The 19,399-nt window shown below is 37.2% G+C and overlaps 1 protein-coding gene across 1 annotated transcript in view; it reads right to left on the bottom strand.

Moving 5' to 3' along the window:
- The window catches only part of IL1RAPL1 (interleukin 1 receptor accessory protein like 1), a 723,124-nt gene that overhangs the window by 41,559 nt on the left and 662,166 nt on the right, over window positions 1–19,399 (bottom strand). Inside the window, exons 9-10 of the mRNA XM_065900137.1 lie at window positions 3,025–3,157; window positions 204–349 (exon numbers count right to left, since the gene is read on the bottom strand). Coding sequence (XP_065756209.1) covers window positions 204–349; window positions 3,025–3,157 — 279 coding nt within the window. The remainder of the gene's footprint in view (window positions 1–203; window positions 350–3,024; window positions 3,158–19,399) is intronic.

Here is a 19,399-nt window from a genome sequence, read left to right as displayed (position 1 = left end):
AAGCAAGGAATCTGAGTTTGACTCTAGTGTATGAGCTAGTCACCTATCTGCTGTGTTACATGTTTTGATGGCCCTAATGCTAATGTAATTATTTTATTTAGAATAAATTTACATAAAAACAATTAAAACACTTTTTGCTTCCCAATTACTTCCCTTCCATTAAAGGTTAAGTCAACCACTCAAGCTTAGAAGGTTACACTCACCCCGTTTGTGAAGGAGAACACTGGCATGCCGACGTCCATTTCCATTTTCAACATAACAGGAGTAATTTCCCAAGTCACCTTCTTCTACAGAGTCCACAATTAATGAGATGGAAACTTCCTGTTCCCCAAGATGCTCCTTGAGGATTCTAAAATATAAAGCGAAACGAAACAAAAAACCCCACACAAACATACACATACATGAAAAAGAAAAACATTTAGATGAATCTGAATCTGATGTGAAAAAACCTACAGCATCTGTGCTTCAAATTTGGTCATGGATTAATGCTATCTTAATTAAATTATATCATGCCCTTTTCTTCTTCACTTCTAATAAGGAAGCTTGTCTTTGTAGATGCTAATTAAGTTGCAGTTAATTATCTCTCTTAGCAGGACAATCACACTATCATAATAAAGAGGTGAGAGAGACCTTGAAGAAAAGTTTATAAATTGCTTTCCCTTTAAGAAGAAATATGATGTAAGGGTGAGATAAGAAATTCTAATGTCTTCGGCTGGAGGACTAATTATCTACCAGGTTAATTTAAAAAATTAAAAGGAAGAATAGAAAATTTCTGAGCTATTTTGACATTTCAATTGAAACCTCTAGCCTATTTTTTTTAATGGTGCAAATCAATTCCTATTTTAAAGGAAACATGAAATTACAAAACTGTAGACTAAATGTTTGATGAAGTGTTTAATTCTGACATTTAAAATTAATGGTAAACGCTCACTAATCTCAGTGTCAAGGATTTTAGCAATCTTTTTAGAACAAATGGAAAACTTCAAAGTAAGCCTCCCTTTCCTTGCTCACAAAGTTTCCACCTCTACCCTCCCACCTGCTTGGTAACTCATCTCTGCACAATACTTCCTAATGCAGAATTAAAGAAAAATACCTTTCTAGAACATTCCCTGAGCACCCACAACAGGAGAGAGGGGAAAAGCTAGGAGGTTTATTATCGTTCTTTAACCTTAGCATTTCAGAGTGTATGGGTACGAGATAATAGTGAAGTTTTGAACATGAGAAATAGCAGAGGAACATTTTAGTACATACTGGAGAATTGCTCATTTGGGCATTTCAGAACCCAACTGCAGTGCAATATTCTTGTGTATTTGTTGCCAGGAAGAAAATTCCAGTAGAAATAATCTTATATGACAGTTCTATAGGTTTTTATTTTCTATTGAAAACCTTTTTCTCTTATACCTTTCATCAAGTTTTAAAACTCCTCACATTTAAGAAGAAGAATTTAGTTTAAATGCTCATCTATACCCAGAAGAGGTGATATTTAGATGGGAGAATGTTTACAATTGATCAGTATTTTGATTCACTTATAGCTTATTTATTAATGTATTTGCCAATTTACATTATGATTAAAGATGACTATCTGTGTATAAGCCTACTTTGGGTCATGATTGAATACCTCAATATTTAAAAGTAAATGAACAAATACATTAATTATTTTTTTAAAAAAGCAAGAGGCTTAAGCATGATGCCCTCAAAATCGACTGTATTTTAATTATTCACTATTATTCCCACTATATTAATGTTTAGACCTTAAAGTCAGACTAAAAGAGGTGATAAAAACATTTTTTGTATGCTTTATCATTCCTATCGAGTGCTTTATAGTCAACATGATGCCTGAAATATGTAAAAACATATAAAAGGAAGTTAGAAAGATTGTGTTTGGTTGAATCCTAGAAACCTGTTAATATCTTCTCTCAACAATTAAGAAAAAGAGCTTTTATAAACCGAAGGCAGAATATCACATTTTCCATGCTTTTTTTTTAAACATCTTTATTGGAGTATAATTGCTTTACAATGAATGGTGTGTTAGTTTCTGCTTTGTAACAAAGTGAATCAGCTATACATATACATATGTTCCCATAACTCCTCCCTCTTGCGTCTCCCTCCCACCCTCCCTATCCCACCCCTCTAGGTGGTCACAAAACACCAAGCTGATCTCCCTGTGCTATATGGCTGCTTCCCACTAGCTATCGGTTTTACATTTGGTAGTGTATATATGTCCATGCCACTCTCTCACTTCGTCCCAGCTTACCCTCCCCACTCCCCGTATCCTCAAGTCCATTCTCTACGTCTGCGTCTTTATTCCTGTCCTGCCCCTAGGTTCTTCAGAACCTTTTTTTTTTTAGATTCCATATATATGTGTTAGCATACAGTATTTGTTTTTCTCTTTCTGACTTACTTCACTCTGTATGACAGATTCTAGGTCCATCCACCTCACTACAAATAACTCAATTTCGTTTCCCTCTATGGCTGAGTAATATTCCATTGTATATATGTGTCACATCTTCCTTATCCATTCATCTGTCAATGGACACTTAGGTTGCTTCCATGTCCTGGCTATTGTAAATAGAGCTGCAGTGAACATTGTGGTACATGACTCTTTTTGAATTATGGTTTTCTCAGGGTATATGCCCAGTAGTGGGACTGCTGGGTCATATGGTAGTTCTATTTGCAGTTTTTTAAGGAACCCCCATACTGTTCTACATAGTGGCTGTATCATCTGATCTCAGACATTTTCCGTATTTGATGCTATTTTGGTCTCTCTCACACTCAGTTTATTCTTTAGTGAAAAACTCCTTTTTAATTCTCTTAAATTCTTTGCAAATGGCACTCCTGTTTGACAATTTCATAGTCACTCTCGCAAGACTATTTTGCCTCTTTGCCACTAAATGTTGCAATATTTTTATTATAATAGTAAAACACTCCCCCAAACCCCTTCTTTTCTTTTAGTTCACTTTCTATTCACTAAGAGAACAAAAGTTAATCTTGATTGTATAAGTTAAAAGACAAAAATTACTTTACCTAATGTCACTTTCCCAAACTCGATTTTCATCCAGATCTTCAATAAACTTCTCTCCTTTCATCCAGTATATTAAAGGACTGACATCTCCACTGTACCCAAAGAAAGCTCTGCAGGTCAGATTAGCTGAATCGCCTGTTGAGAGAAGTGATGAAAATGTGTTATAAAACTGTTTGTACACTCTTATTTTAGGCAAAGTGGCAGGTAACATTTTAATCACTTCATTGTTTTAATGAAACATCTTTCTAAAGTCACATTTTTCAGATGTTTTCTATCTTTGTCAAATTCATGTGGGCTTTTGACAGCTTGTTTAGCAGAAAGTGAATTACTTATAAGATTTTGAAGAACACTGGTTGGTTATTTCATAGAAGGTTCTTCCATTTAAGTTTGCCTGATATTTCCACATGATTAAATTGAGGTTATGAATTATTGGGAATGGTACCATGGAGGTGACGTGCCCTTCTCAAAGCATGATATCAGACAGTACATAATGTTGATAATATAAGATTTTATAAAGCAGGTAGAAGATGTTTCTCAGTCCTGAATGTGGAAAACAGAAAGAGAACAAAATCTTTTCATAGGAAAGATATGAAATTGTAAAATGCAGGATCCCCTAAAAATGTTATTAAAATATTTGTACTACATGAGGAATAGTATTTTAATTAAGGAAACCAACACACGCTCAGGTAAAAAAGCGCATTAAAATACAAATGAACAACTCCTGAGAATAAATATTTGGGATGTTTATAAGATGTAAAATCAATAATACTACTGTGGAGATGAGTTTCTTCCAATATGCTACTCAAGAGAGACCACTATAATGGTGAATACAGATTGGCTGATTACTTAATAAGGTAAGTGGAGGTCCCTGACTAAAAAGTGGAAGCGAATTTAATGCCTGCAGAAAACAAGGCGTATTTCTGGACAGGTGATGTGATTTTGCAAACACCTGGTTTCCCCAAGCCTCAGGCGGCATTAGAGAACTGAAATACACCAGCACCGTTATAGTTTTAAGGTCTTGCTGTCTCCAAGTAGAGCTAGAAAATGCGGGGTGGGATAGAGACCTGTGGAGACCTACTCCAGCTTAGACTGGAGCAGGGGAACTCACAAGGATGAGGACTACATGAAGGGCTGAAAACTAGGCTCCAGGGATACCTTTATAGGCATCTGAAGTAAGGAAACTTTCTTCATAAGTTCCTGAGAATATTCTAGAGGACTCTGACAACTCTGACTTTAAGGTGAAGAGAACGAGGTTCCTAAAGACTGCAAGCCTCACAGCTAAACTATGAGTTAATAGTGCACACCTCGTGAAACAGGGCTTACAAGTGATTCTACAATATGAACCCAGAGCAAAGCACAATGCAGTTACAGATGCATTCTTTCTAAGTCCTGGTATGGGTCAACCTATATGTAAAATTTATTCTCCAAGTTCCACAACAAGAAAATTTTTATTGGATAAAATTTGTATTATTATTTTACTTATGTCCACTGTGTAAGAATAGCTCATAACTAAGTTCTTGCTGTTCTAATATTTCTAAGGTGCATGATATAGCCTTTCCTTTTATGTTATGCTTGTTTATGTCTGAATGTTCTCCAACTAAGTGATTCCTTATGGACTTTGATTCTATATACAATAACCGTTATTAGTGACCAGATAAGTCAAGTCCAGAAAATGTCTACAAACTTTTAAGAGGCAAAATGCAGCTTTTTTTTTTTTCTTGCTGTGCGCGGGCCTATCACTGCTGCGGCCTCTCCTGCTGTGGAGCACGGGCTCCGGACGCGCAGGCTCAGCGACCATGGCTCACGGGCCCAGCCGCTCCGCTGCATGTGGGATCTTTCCAGACCGGGGCACGAATCAGTGTCCCCTGCATCGGCAGGCAGACTCTCAACAACTGCGCCACCAGGGAAGCCCAAATGCAGCTTTAAATAGGTTCCTTTACTATTAATTTTGTTTCTTTAAAATTTATCCTTCTTTCATCTTTTTTTTAAATACAGCAGGTTCTTATTAGTCATCAATTTTATACACATCAGTGTATACATGTCAATCCCAATTGCCCAATTCAGCACACCACCATCCCCACACCCCCGTGTCTTTCCCCCCTTAGTGTCCATACGTTTGTTCTCTACATCTGTGTCTCAACTTCTGCCCTTTAAACCGGTTCATCTGTACCATTTTTTTAGGTTCCACATACATGCATTAATATACGATATTTGTTTTTCTCTTTGTGACATACTTCACTCTGTATGACAGTCTCTAGATCCTAGGGACAGATGATGCACTTCCACTCAATAAGGATAGATAGAGATTCATAAGCACAACCAGGAAAATTAGGAAAATATAATTAGCAAATTTTGGTTAGAAAGTTAATTAGGCAATTAGGAAACAGGAATTAGGAAAATAAAAATAATATGACTGTGTCTGTAACTCAGGCTGATGAAGCAGGACATGCCAGTTACATAACAGGCTTTTAGCATCTGAGTTTTATGAGTACTCCATCCATGATCTATTTCACATTCTCATGTTTTTTAACGTTATATTCTTTGCTTTAAATTCTCCTCATTTCCACCTAGTAAACTACTCCTCATCCATTAAGTCCCAACTCAAATAGCACCTCTTCACTCCGTCTTTTCTCCTCTCTAGTCCTTGGAACGTATCTGTACTTTATCATAATATATTCCTCACAATAGTTGGTTTGTTTGCATGTCTAGTCCAGCAACTAGGATATTCGCTCCCCAAAGGCAGAAATTACATCTGTAACTACCTTTGTATATTACTAGACCCATTACAGCGTGTTGAATATATTAGCAACTCAATAAATAATTTCAAATTAATAACCTGCTTAATATCTCTTGTACTTGCATTTTTCCTTGATTTCTTTTTTCAAAGCTTCATTAATTAAAGGTTACATGTCTCCAGCCTATCTCAACAGGCCAAGTCTATCTTGTAAACTAGTCTTCAACATTCAGAGCCTCCTCATTCAGGCGTTAATTCTCTTGCGGGTCGGAGCTGGCTCACACCAGCCTGTTAAGAATCAGCTATTACATTTTTCAGAAATTCTTTAAGCAGGTTGTTAAACATAGTCATTATTAAAAATTAAATTATAGAAACTTATAATTAAATATACTATATTAAAAACTAAGGTAAAAAATACCCCAAACTCTAACTCTCCTATTTATTTTTCCATATTCTTCTTCTGTGGTATTGGTATGGCAGAAATACCACATAATAGTGTATTACTGCACATCTCTTCCCAAATGCACAGTAAGTGAGATTATGTTAGTAGCCAGCAATCAGCCATGGTGAGAGTATTTACCCCACGAATTGCCAAATGCTACAAATCAGGCTATGATTTACTGTTTTGCTGATTGTCTGTACTTAAGACAATATGGAGAAAATGTTAATAATGCAGATTAAACTTCAAAGTGTCATGTCTATAGCTGTTACACTGGTAACACTGCAAACATAAAAAAATTCCTCTGGCATCCAAAAATTATCATCTAATTCAGCAAAGGATTTGCTTACATCACTGATGAACAAATGAAGTTCTGACATACATCTCCAATGTTTCACTCTTATTTTCCAATATAAATGAAAATATCAACCACCTATATGGTGGTGAAATTCTCAGAATGACACTGGGAGAGCCAATTGTTAAACATTCACCAGCACACCACTTTCTATTTTCATACCTCTTTTGAGGTGTATTTCACATATCCTCAATTCACCCACTTAAAATGTACAATTCAATGGTTTTCAGTATATTCTCAGAACTGTGAAATCAGCAGCACAATCAATGTATATGAGACTTTCATCACCCCAGTAAGAAATCCTGAACCAACTAGCAGTCACTAGTCAGTTCCTCCCAAACCCCTGGGCCTTGGCAATCACTCACCTACTTCTACTTTCTGTCTCTACGGACTTGCCTATTCTGGATATCTCATATAAATGAAATCATACAGTATGTGGCTTTTTGTTTTTGCCTTCTTTTGATTAGCTTAATGTTTTCAAGGTTCATCCATGTCACAGTATATATCAATACTTCATTCCTCTTTATGGCTAAATAATATTTCATTGTATGGATATACCACATTTTGTGTATCCATTTATCAATTGATGCACATTTGGGTTGTCTCCACTCTTTGACTATCATGAATAAAGCTGCTTTGAACACTCGTACAAATTTTTGTGTGGACATATGCTTTCATTTCTCTTGGTTATATGTCTAGGAATGGAACTGCTGTGTTATAATTCTATGCTTAAATGTTTGAAGAATTGCCAAACTGTGTTCCAAAGTGGCTGCACCATTTTACGTTCTCACCAGGAATGTATGAGAGTTTTAATTTCTCCACATGCTTGCCAACACTTGTTACCTGTCTTTTTGATTATAGCCATTCTAGTGAATGTGAAGTAGTATTTTTGTGGTTCTTACTATTAATATTAAACCAAAAATTTATTATTACATATAATTATTTTATTAATAACCAGTGTTGTTCAAAATTATAAAAACACTATCAAGATAAAAGGGCTTTTATTAGACCACAGAATGTAATTATCAACATCACACCTAAAATGCTTATTTCCCCACTTTTGTGCTATAGGCCCTGTGATGTATTTATAATTTTAGTTGAGAATTTATAGGAAATGAATAAACTATTGAAGGCTTATGCTTTTAAAGAAAAATGATATAAATGCTCAGAAACTGTACCAGACTTAACTCCAGGCAATGTGTTATCAGAACTGAATTATGACCTGGAAACAAAAATTAATTTCACATAATACAACAAAAAAAATTGGGATTTATTAAAGAGTTAAATATTATTATAAAATGTATATACTATCTAGGAGAAAATATATTATTTTATAAATCTGTAGAGGAAAAAAACTCTTTTCTTAGAATTAGAGCCTAGAAGTAACAAGAAAGTTCACGACTGACAGATTTAAATATATAATTAGAAAAGCTTCAGTAGAACAGAAAATAATACAAAGACAATTAAGACAATAGTGAATGATCACAAATTTTTCTTTATTGTGTTTGTTGTCTAATGTGTATCTGAGTATGCTTTCAATTAAAAAGGAAAAACAATAAAAGGATGCAGCATAGTGCCTAGAAAAATCATTAATAGATTATTCCAGATATTCAACTTTAAAATAATCATAGCCAGATTTTTGGTTTTGGCTGCACCATGTGGCATACAGGATCTTAGTTCCCTGACCGGGGATGGAACCCGTGTCCCCTGCAGTGGAAGCACGGAGTCCTAACCAATAGACTGCCAGGGAAGTCCCCATAGCCAGATTTTGATAGCAACTAGAGGAAAGGTTATTAGTATTGCAACTCCTCATGCTACCATTAACCTTGTTTCTTCTAGCAAATTTCCACTAACTTTCAGGCCAGAGTTTATTTTATACACTCATATGTTCTACAATATCATTTAGTTTAGATGAATATGGCTCCAGATATTATATTTTTTTCTTTACTGAAGCCAGTGAGTCTCGAACTTACTGTCAAAAAAACTTACTCCCACTCTCCCAAAAGCAGATGTTGACTCAGCAAGTGTATAGGGTTCCAGGGATTTTCATTTTTAACAAGCACTCCCAGGTGATTTTCATGCAAGTGGTTACAGTTAACTGTCTGGAACAATTTCTTTTTACCTTGAACTCTGTTTAAATTGGAGTTGGGGCTGAGAAAAGCAACAAGATTGAAAAACATTCCGTCAGGGCTTTTAAGCAGGAAGCAAGGACAGGGAGTCTAGGAAAGAGGGTTCCTAATAATGACAGTGGTGGTTAGAGAAGTTGCTGGCATAGACAAGAAGTAGACTGTACAACTGGGTCACTGATGAGCCAATCTAAGCTATAGAAATATACTAGGTTTCCAAAGGAATGTAGGAAAAACATTTGTGTTTCTGTGGCAAACTACTCATTTTTCTATTGCACACCATTCTGAGTTATCAGATTTTAGCCCTTTCCTGTCTTTGAGTGATTTTTCAACTCTTTGTAGGTAACTGATATGTAAATTCTCTCCTGTCTGGTAGCCATTCGACTTAATTCCCTATCCGCTCCCCTAGCCTTGCTTGCTCCTCACCCCGGGGAAAAATCAATTTTGTCTCTACTTGGAATTTATCTCAGCATTCCTTTCTTCTGTTTAATATACTATTTTGACTTTACCTTTGAATCGGTCATAACACCTGCCTGTTCCCTTCATATGATATGAGCAAAAAATCTTTAACGCGTGTTCATTTTAATATCTGTATGAAAGTCGTGATGATACATTTTTCTGAACATTATCTGTTAACAGAAATACAATGCTAGCCTTACTGCTTATTATTACCATTCAAATAAGCCACACACATGATATTCATACATACACGTTATGTCTCTGACATGTGTTCGACTACTCAAGGATTTAAGAACACTCTCCTTATTCCTCTTTCTTTTTTTCCAATAGAAGAATCAGCAATACAATTTTATCTTTACTCTATTTAAGTCCAAACTATTTGACTTGTTATCAAGAGAAACTATCCATCTTTTCTATCTTTTGCTCTCTAATTTGCTGTAACATGCAATTTCTGATAAGGCAAGCCTAGCATGTGATTTAGAGAGTCAAGCACCAAAGCTCTCCCTTATCCCCTTCCATTTATATATTGAAAAAAGTCTCCTCTAGTGTGACCTCTGATACCCAAGTGATAACGTTAATACTATTTACTATACATAACCAGAAACACAGGAAATTAGCATTAGAATTCCACAGGTTACAGAAAAGAGTCACATTAATTTCCCCCTCGATTTTGTTTCTTTGTTTTCCTTCAAATAATAACAGAAAAATTTAAGCTATGGCCTGGGGAGCCACACACATCAAATATATGTCAGCCAGGGCTGGAGTCCTGAAGATAATGGTATTCTTGCTGTATCAAGTTGATATCTGTAAAAGCTTCAGTAAATTGCACTAAATGCTTCTGCTGCCTTTTTGGCCGAAAGGTGCACTGTCAGCTCAATCCTACCAAGTTCCGAAGGAAGCACTCTAAAATTGATCATAAAAAATCATTTGTTATCTAAAATGAGAACAATGCTTGTCATACGGCAGGCTTTCAAGTAGGCCACAATGTGAGGGGGCCTTAGAGGAAAAATAATGCATTTTCTCTTCAACCAGCAGATTCCAATCGGCAGTAGGGACACTTGCTATTTAGTGTAACCTTCTAACTAGGTATCATTTGGCCATTTCTAAATCTGCTGAGAGCAGAGATTCTCTCTCCACTAGAGGACACTCTCTAACTTATTGAAAAAAAAAAAAGTTTTCTTTTCAATTAAAAGGAAATTTCTTCCCTAATTAAAAAGCATAGGCATCCAGAGATCTTACTAGTTAGAATGAGGAAATAGTGAGCATTTCGTTCTTAAACAAGATGTTGAATAGTAGGGGGTTTTAATTTCATTTGCACCATTAATCATGGGTATTGAAATTACCTTACGATCACGGTAAAAATAAATGTTTTGCCAAAGACTCTCCATTTAAGATAAAAGCAAAGTGGTTTACAAAACATATTTCTCTTTTGTCATTAGTTAAACTGAATGGCTCCTCTTCCAGAAGACTTTATTCTGAAATGAAGAATCTCTCTCTGTGTCTCTCAGTCTCTCTGTGTGTCTCTGTGTCTCTGTCTCTGTCTCTCTCTCTCTCTCTCACACACACACACACACACACACACACACACACACACACACACACACAGAGAGAGAGAGAGAGAAAGTTCCCTTGCAACTTGCTCAAGACATTTTACCCAAATAAGTATTAGGACCTATGGCACGTAATAGTTGCCAGTAACTAACCACACAGAGTTCTTTGAAAATCAGAGATTTATCTAAGGATCCCAAAAGAAAGGAAAGAAATGGAAGGGATAGGTTATATTAAGCTCATAGTTGAGGTTGTTATTCCTGCAGGATGTAACAACGTCTGCTCAAATTTCAAGGGAACAAAATCACAGAAAAACAAGACATGCACTTTAAAATTTGCTAACCGTAATTCAGCTCTAGTGTCAGATTTCCTTATGAAAATGTATTTTGTACTATCTTACAGCATATTTCTGTAGATTTTAAGAACAAACCAACTTATTTGCCTGGCCAGCAGATTGCAAGGGGATTTAAGTAACCACAAATAACCTGGAGTTAAATGAGTTAATGTACATCCACAGTACCCATGGTGAATGAGTGCTCACAAATTGTTACCAATTATTACTATTACTAGTGTTACTATTACGATGGGACTTAAACTTTTCTATAAGTGATGACTTGTAGTTCATGTATCAAGTTAGGCCAAATTATGCCCTTCAGGAACCTGAGGGCCGCATACTGGAATCTGAATGAATTATTGGGTATATTTCCTACACCTATCAGAGGAAGGAAGGCAGTGGCACAGCCCCTCCAGAATGGAGAGGAAATCTCATGCGTTTGAAAGGAAAGGGTGTACAAAATAGGAATATCATTACTGCATTGTTTTTAGATAGTTCAAAGATTCTTGTAAGGACTCAAATGGTAGCTCTTGATGGCTGCCTTCTAGATGCATGATCCATAAGTTTCTGGCAGTATAGAGGAGCAAAACTTGCCATCCCAAAATGTCTTTTTGGCATATGGATTATTCCAAGCTGAAAACAATCAAGGCCCAAAAGACTCAACAAGAAACTCTGACTATCCCCCCAACTGCCTAAAAGAATTTAGATAGAGATCCTGTTCCTGGAATAGAGCTATCACCAGAGCTATCTGCAAAGAATATGGGCTACGAGTGGTGGGGGAGATTTTAGGCAGAACCTAAAGATAAGAGTCCACTCTGTGTCCCATTGTCTCTGCCTGGCCCAGAAAACATTTGTTTACAAAGCCTTTGCTTTTCCATCTCCATATGAATTGCCTTCCCTTTCAAGTCCCAAACCAGTATCCCCAACATCCTCTTTTGTCTTTAGCTGAAGATGGTATTTAAGGTGAGGGTTTTGTCCATTTTGGCGAGTTACTCATTTGCTTGGGTCTCTCTCGTGTATACATGTCATTATACTTTTGTTTGATTTTCTCCTGTTAATTTGTCTCACGTCAATTTAATTCTTAGACCAGCCAGAAGAACCTAGAAGAGTAGAAGATAATTTCTTCCTCCCTGAAAGCATCTAGAACAATTAATGGACACCAAGCTGAAGAGGGGGGCTCATCAGGGATCACTAAACATCTGGTGCCACCTGATGACCTCACCCCTGGGAGGTGTGATGTTGCACCTGTGTGTTGAGAAAATGGGTATTAGCTAAAAGAAGTAGGAAACTGATAACTGCTCAGTGGAAAACGTTTAACTGCCAGGGAATGGATTTGCTTACAAATGTTATTCAGAAACTTTTGGTGATGATGGAGAGGAAGTAGGACGATTTGGGGGGATTGTTTTTTTTTGCGGCACGCGGGCCTCTCACTGTTGTGGCATCTCCCGTTGCGGAGCACAGGCTCCGGACGCACAGGCTCAGCGGCCATGGCTCATGGGCCCAGCCGCTCCGCGGCATGTGGGATCTTCCCGGATCGGGGCACGAACCCATGTCCCCTGAATCGGCAGGCGAACTCTCAACCACTGCGCCACCAGGGCAGCCCTCGCGGGGGATATTTTTTATTGAGTTAAAATACACATAAAATTCACCATCCTAGCCATTTTTAAATGTACAGGGAAGTAGGGTCACTTTTGCCCATCAGTTGAAAAAGAGGATGGAAAAAAAGATTTGTGGTTTGCTTTCTGCCAAAGACATCAGAACTGCTTATCATTTTATTCATTTCTAAAACTGTTTTGAGTCATCCACAAGTAGATTTTTTTTGGGCGTAATGCACAAATTTTTAGTTTTTTGTTGCAGAGGACTTACTAATCTCAAATTTCTGTGATTGCATCTTTCTTTTTTTAAATAAATTTATTTATTTATTTATTTATTTTTGGCTGCACTGGGTCTTCATTGCTACACGCGGGCTTTCTCTAGTTGCGGCGAGCGGGGGCTACTCTTCGTTGCGGTGCGCGGGCTTCTTATCGTGGTGGCTTCTCTTGTTGCAGAGCATGGGCTCTAGGTGCATGGGCTTCAGTAGGTGTAGCACGCGGGTTCAACAGTTGTGGCTTGCAGGCTCTAGAGTGCAGGCTCAGTAGTTGTGGCTTGCAGGCTTGGTTGCTCCGAGCCATGTGGGATTTTCCCGGACCAGAGCTCAAACCCGTGTCCCCTGCATTGGCAGGCGGATTCTTAACCCCTGCTCCACCAGGGAAGCCCTCTGTGATTGCATCTTGATAAGACATCTCCTTTATTTTTGCTCCATTAATTACACAGCCACTGTACTAAATCCCTCATTGATTCTTTTAACTCTCATGGTGCTTTCTCATCCTTCTGGAGTCTCACATTTTTAAAGCAAATTATTCCATTTTCAGCCTCCAAGTATATTTAAATCATCCATTAACATACATAGAGAAAGCAGTTATCTGTGGCCAGTGATCAGCAAATTCTTTAGAACACAGTATCAAAAGCAATTGAAGCAAGAAAGAGACAGAGGGAGATGAAAACTAGGAATAGGAAAAGGAGGAATGAAAGGGAAAGAAAAACGAAAGGAGGAGGAAAGGAAGGGATATTAGTGGACGTGGTGAAGGGTACTGAAATGTTCACAACAGCTTATCAAGTGTAAGTGTTACATTTAGGTTGCCATGCTCCTGAGTTGACTGTCCTGATAACGGCTTCATCTTTTTTGTGCTTAATCTGTCATCTCCAAACCCTGGCTGATACCTATTGAGGTAAAGACCAATAAATGCCTCCCAGTGTCTATTATCCTTTTTTTTAGTTGGGTACATGGCTACCTAGCTACAGACTATATTTCCTAGGCTCCTTTGCAGGTAGATATGGCCAAATGACAGAGATCAGGCCAGTGGGATGCGTGAAGAAGTGATGTCTACAATTTCCCATTCATCTCCTTTATGATGATGCCTCATCCCTGGACTTTCTTTTTCCCTTTCCTGTAGGCTGGAAAGCAGATGGGTCAGTGAACTTGCTTCTGTCATATATATGAAGACAAAATAGTAGAGCAATAAGATGTAAGGGACCTGGATCCCTGAATGACATAATGAAACAGAATCGTCCACCAGTCTGGACTTCCCTGTACTTGTCTATTTGATGAGAGAAATACACATCTAATTTACTGAAGACATTGTATTTCGGGTTACTTTTGTTATCCAACCAGTACCTCTAGAAAGTATTTTTTTCATCTTGTCGCCCAGGTTGCAGTATGGCAGAATAAAATTCATGACACTATACCAACTAATTTGATCTACTTATTGATGTAGACAAGAACCACATTTATCTCTTGCTAATCCTCTAATAATTTCCCACAATATCTATATACAAAGCGCAGAAACAGAAAACTACAAATGCTCTCTCTGAGAAGGAAAATATGACATTAAGAATGAGTCTCCTTTTAAGAAAGGATTTAGCTTTAACTGGAGGAAAACTATAAGGAATTTACTTAGGGGTAATACAGTCAATAGCACCTGTTCTATTTTTGTTTGTTTGTTTGTTCTGGCCGCACTGCACGGCAGTAGAAGCACGGAGTCTTAACCACCGGACCACCAGGAAAGTCCCAATAGCACCTGTTCTAAAGCACACATAGTACCTTGTGACTTAAAAAGGGTGTTTTGTCTTGTTGCTTTTTAAATGAACTGGCTGCACTAAAATAAAAGGTCCAATTCCAATTACATTTGGCTATATCTGCATTTTAATGACCCCCCCCCTAAGTTTCCTAACACTCAGGGTCTTAAGAGATAATCTGGATATTCATAAAGCTTGCTTTTCTTATCTTTTAAAAAATATAAACCATAATCCTTAGGTTTATGTGGCTTTCAAGGTTAATGAAATATTCTTCAGGAGGTTTTATAAGCTTATAAAACATGGCTAATGTAGGACATAATGACAGCTCATGAATGATGTTTATTATTTAAAATGTAAATGAACATTCAGTGAACTCACTATTTTGTGTTTTCTTCATTCCTGCCTACAAGGGCTTTTGTTGGTCAGCATTACATTAAAAGTACTCAGTGTGGGACTTCCCTGGTGGTCCAGTGGCTAAGACTCCGTGCTCCCGACGCAGGGAGCCTGGGTTCGATCCCTGGTCAGGGAACTAGATCCCACATGCTGCAACTAAGAGTTTGCATGCCGCAACTAAGACCCGGCACAGCCAAATAAATACATAAATTAAAAAAAAAAAAGTACTCAGTGTAACTGCTGGTGTTTCATATAGTGCTTTCCTCTGCTTGTCTCTCCTCCACAGTGGCTTAGTAAAACGCTTCTGACAGATTCTGAGCCTAAAATATACCACGAAGTTTGGTTTTTTGGTCCACATTTCATAGAAGGAAAAATGATAGAAGTTTGAACAACTGAAGTTCAAAACGGGAGGGAATTTTCTGTGCTGAGTTAATCAGGAAAAGTTTCAGAAGTTGATAGCATTCATAGATATTTTCAATACTTAAAAAAAAATTCACTGTTATTTTCATTTCCAGTCTACGAAAGAGCTATTTCTTTCAGTTCTTTTCATTCTTGAAAAAGACATGTTATTTCTCTTTGGAACCTGTATCTCCCTTCTCAGTCTATTCTACTATTGGTGTCTTTAATATCAATTGAAAGTAACCCTGCTATTCTAACTTTCATGCCTCTTTCCTGATCATAGAACCTTAGGTTCAAGGAGACATTTTCTCCCCCATGCTTAAAAGTACTTTTATTGTCTCTAAACCTGCAATGTCTTGAGAAGCTACGACATCACTCTTAATTTTTTCCTTCCTTTTGGGGTTCCCAATCTCACTTTCTAGAACTCAATTCTCTCTCATGGTGTTATCTTTACTCCTGGCCCATAAACTAAACCAACACCTTATTAAAACTCACACACATATCCCAACACCAGACAGACTGGTTGCTTTTCTGTGAGCTACTGGGAGGTTTTCCACATGATTTTTAATCACAACTGCCTTATGCAAGGCTTGTGAGACACCAATCTAGAAGGTTTATAACCGTCAAGATGTCTTCAATAAAAAACACTGTAAAGTACCATCTGAGATGTGTCAGCAACTAACAAAGGTTATCGCTTGAGAATATTTTTACAGCTTTCTTACCTAAAGAAGGTATATGATTTTCTGAATTCTATCTTTGTGCCTATCACTATTATTCTGTGATTTTTAATTTATGTTCTAATATTAGCAACTCTCTAGGTGGAAAGTTATAGAAGTATTTAAAATAACTGAATCTTCTTGTCTTTAGGAAAATGACCACTTGTGTCATTCCATAAAGATGATCCACATATTTCTGGACTCATTCACATGACTGGTGCTCTATCTGTAGCTATATTAATAAGTTTGATTTTTTTCCCCTAACACTTGAATCTCATAGAGAATGCCCTTTAGTACACCTAATCGATATAGGTAAAATGTGGCAATTACTTCTACATCTTCTCCAGGAAACCCTGGCTACTTTTACACAGCCTAAGATAGAGGAAGAATAAAGCCATCTGTTCATATCTGGATGATGTTTTATAACAGATTAATTCCTTGGTGTTAGCTGTTGGGATACCCTGTGTTGAAAAGTTAATGGCAAGTTTTGCTGATAGGATGTGCCTTCTGAATCAAACACCATCTTGACTTAGTGAAAATACTCATTGATCTGACTAACTTGATCAATCTGATATTTTAATTTACCATGACCATGCCCATCACATAGTAAAAAATATAATTATAGCAAAAATTAAGAAAAAATTAATATAGCTATTAAACCTAACCAGATTCTTGTGAGCAGAACTGCAATGCTAAAACATTATTTAATTAGCACTTTTTTCTACCACTATTTAGTCAAAAGATATGCTCCTTAACTTTCTCATCTGAAGTAAGAGAGAGACTCTTAAGGTTCTGCAGATGAAGATTTAAAGCACTTTTGACACATCTTGGTTACTTCTTTCTTGTCTTCTTTGTCTTTATTTTCCCAAATTTATACGATGTAAAAATAATGCTTTTATAATTGAGGAAAAAATAAATAATAGCATTAAAATGTCATCATATATTCTACTTCAAGGTGTCACAGCGGATCAGGCACCATCTTCCTCCCCTACCTCTTTTCTCCAATAGCCTCCAGTCATAGAAGGCTCTGCGAGAAACAACTCTCCCTCAGTCAAGATCAGCTCTGTGACTCTAAGTATGCTAAGAAAAGTGCAGTTGTAAAGACTACAGATTAGTGATACTCCTTGGAATCACAGCATTAACATAAGTATTAGAGGAGACATCTTTCTCATCCATAGTTAGGGACTGTGGGTTTTTCCCATACAAATAAAATTTTTAAATCGGCATTGTTGAAAGTGTGTTTATTTTTAGACTTGCCCTCCCCTTTTCATCAACATCTTACTCCAGAAACAGGGGTTTGGTACAGTATGAATGAAACCTTTCCACTTACAGTTTTTTCCCAACAATAAATAAGGTTATACCTTGTAGCAATACTTGCTCTTTTTGGAGAGACAAAGAAGAGGTGTGAACAGTATTTATGCTTTCTCCTTTATTTAAGCCAACGCTGTCACTCCCATTTGTTCAAATACTCTCTTAAAATTTTCAGAGAGCATTCCATTTTCACTATAATAATCGAGACTATTCATCTTAGAAAAACAGTGCCTGAAAAAAGGTGGAAAGTTGTCCGTCAACAGAGGAATGGATAAAGATGATGTTGTATATATATACAATGGAATATTACTCAGCCATAAAAAAGAGTGAAATAATGCCATTTGCAGCAACATGGATGGACCCAGACATTGTGATACTGAGTGAAGTAAGTCAGACAGAGAAAGACAAATATCATATGATATCACTTATACGTGGAATCTAAAAAAAGGCTACAAATGAACTTACCTACAAAACAGAAATCGAGTTACAGACATAGAAAATAAACTTATGGTTACCAGGGGGTAAGGGGGGGAAGGGATGAATTGGAAGATTGGGATTGACACATACACACTGCTATATATAAAATCAATAACTAATAAGGACCTACTGTATAACACAGGGAACTCTACTCAATACTCTGTAATCGCCTATATGGGAAAAGAATCTAAAAAAGAGTGGATATATGTATATGTATAACTGATATACTTTGCCATACACCTGAAACTAACACCACATTGTAAGTCAACTATACCTCGATAAAAGTTTTTTAAAAAGTGGAAAGTGGACACACTTCCTTTCAATATTAGGAATGGCTGTTTGGGATGGGAGAAAGTAGAGAGGTAAATTGAGTATTTGTATAGATACATGTGAGCAGTGCCCTTGGAACAGTTGTGAAGATAAACAAGCTGATTTTTTTTATCCCACCCTCTGATGTCTACATTACTTCCTTCACTTATCCTCTCAGTGCCAGTACGTTCACGAAGCACAATGATTACCAGACACCTTAACCCTAGCGCCTACCACGGCTTGCCATCTTTGAGACTGCACATTGTGATAGCTTTGTAATATACTGACTTGACTAGGCTGAACTTCATTTCCCAGAATTCCATTTTCTTGTATGTGTCCAGTTAGGGTAGGCTACAAGAGAGATTCTCGCACACTAGTGGAAGGATGGAAAAGAGGTAGCAGCCATTTGGGGGTATGAGTGTGTGTGTCTGTGTGTGTGTGTACTTTTTTACTGATATGCTCACTTCACTGACATGGAGTAGCAGTTGTGCCTGAAATTTCTCTTCTCTCCTGGATCTTCTGCCAGTGTCTCCGACTCCTGGACCAGTGGTGTGTGTTTAGCTCTATGATAAAGGGCGCTGGATCATTCTTTTTGGTAAGGTCAAAGGCAACGAGAACTTGACATGGGTTTCAGTCCATCTTAGTGGAGTTCAAGCCTGCTCATGCTCTCCCCACCTGACTGCAAGTCCAGCTCGTGCTCATTGGCTTCTATCTCACTCATTATCTTCCCTTACTGACTTCCTGCCTGGGAACTTCAGACTTCAGCATTAGATGCAGAGATAGCCATGTGAAGGCTACTTAGCTAACATTCATAATTGTGTAAACCAATTCCCTGCAAATAAATAAATTTATATGTATAAATATATGTGTGTATACGTATTTTATGTTGGCTGTTTCTCCATTTAACCCTCTTCTCACACTATTTTGCATACATGGATGGGTTCATATATATCAATGACCTTAATGTCTTTACCACCCACATTTTACTGATTTCCAAATCTAAGTCTTTGGCTCGAACTTTTCTCTTGCATGAACATCTCCCACATGCATCTCACACTCAACATGTCAGCAATTAAACTTCCCATCTTTCTCCCCCAATTGCTCATTCTTCTGACTTCCCTATTTTGGTGAACATTACCTAACACGCATTAGGCATTCAATA

Source organism: Phocoena phocoena, chromosome X (genome assembly GCF_963924675.1).
Source record: "Phocoena phocoena chromosome X, mPhoPho1.1, whole genome shotgun sequence".
Taxonomy (NCBI): domain Eukaryota; kingdom Metazoa; phylum Chordata; class Mammalia; order Artiodactyla; family Phocoenidae; genus Phocoena; species Phocoena phocoena.
This window is presented reverse-complemented; position numbering and strand designations above follow the sequence as displayed.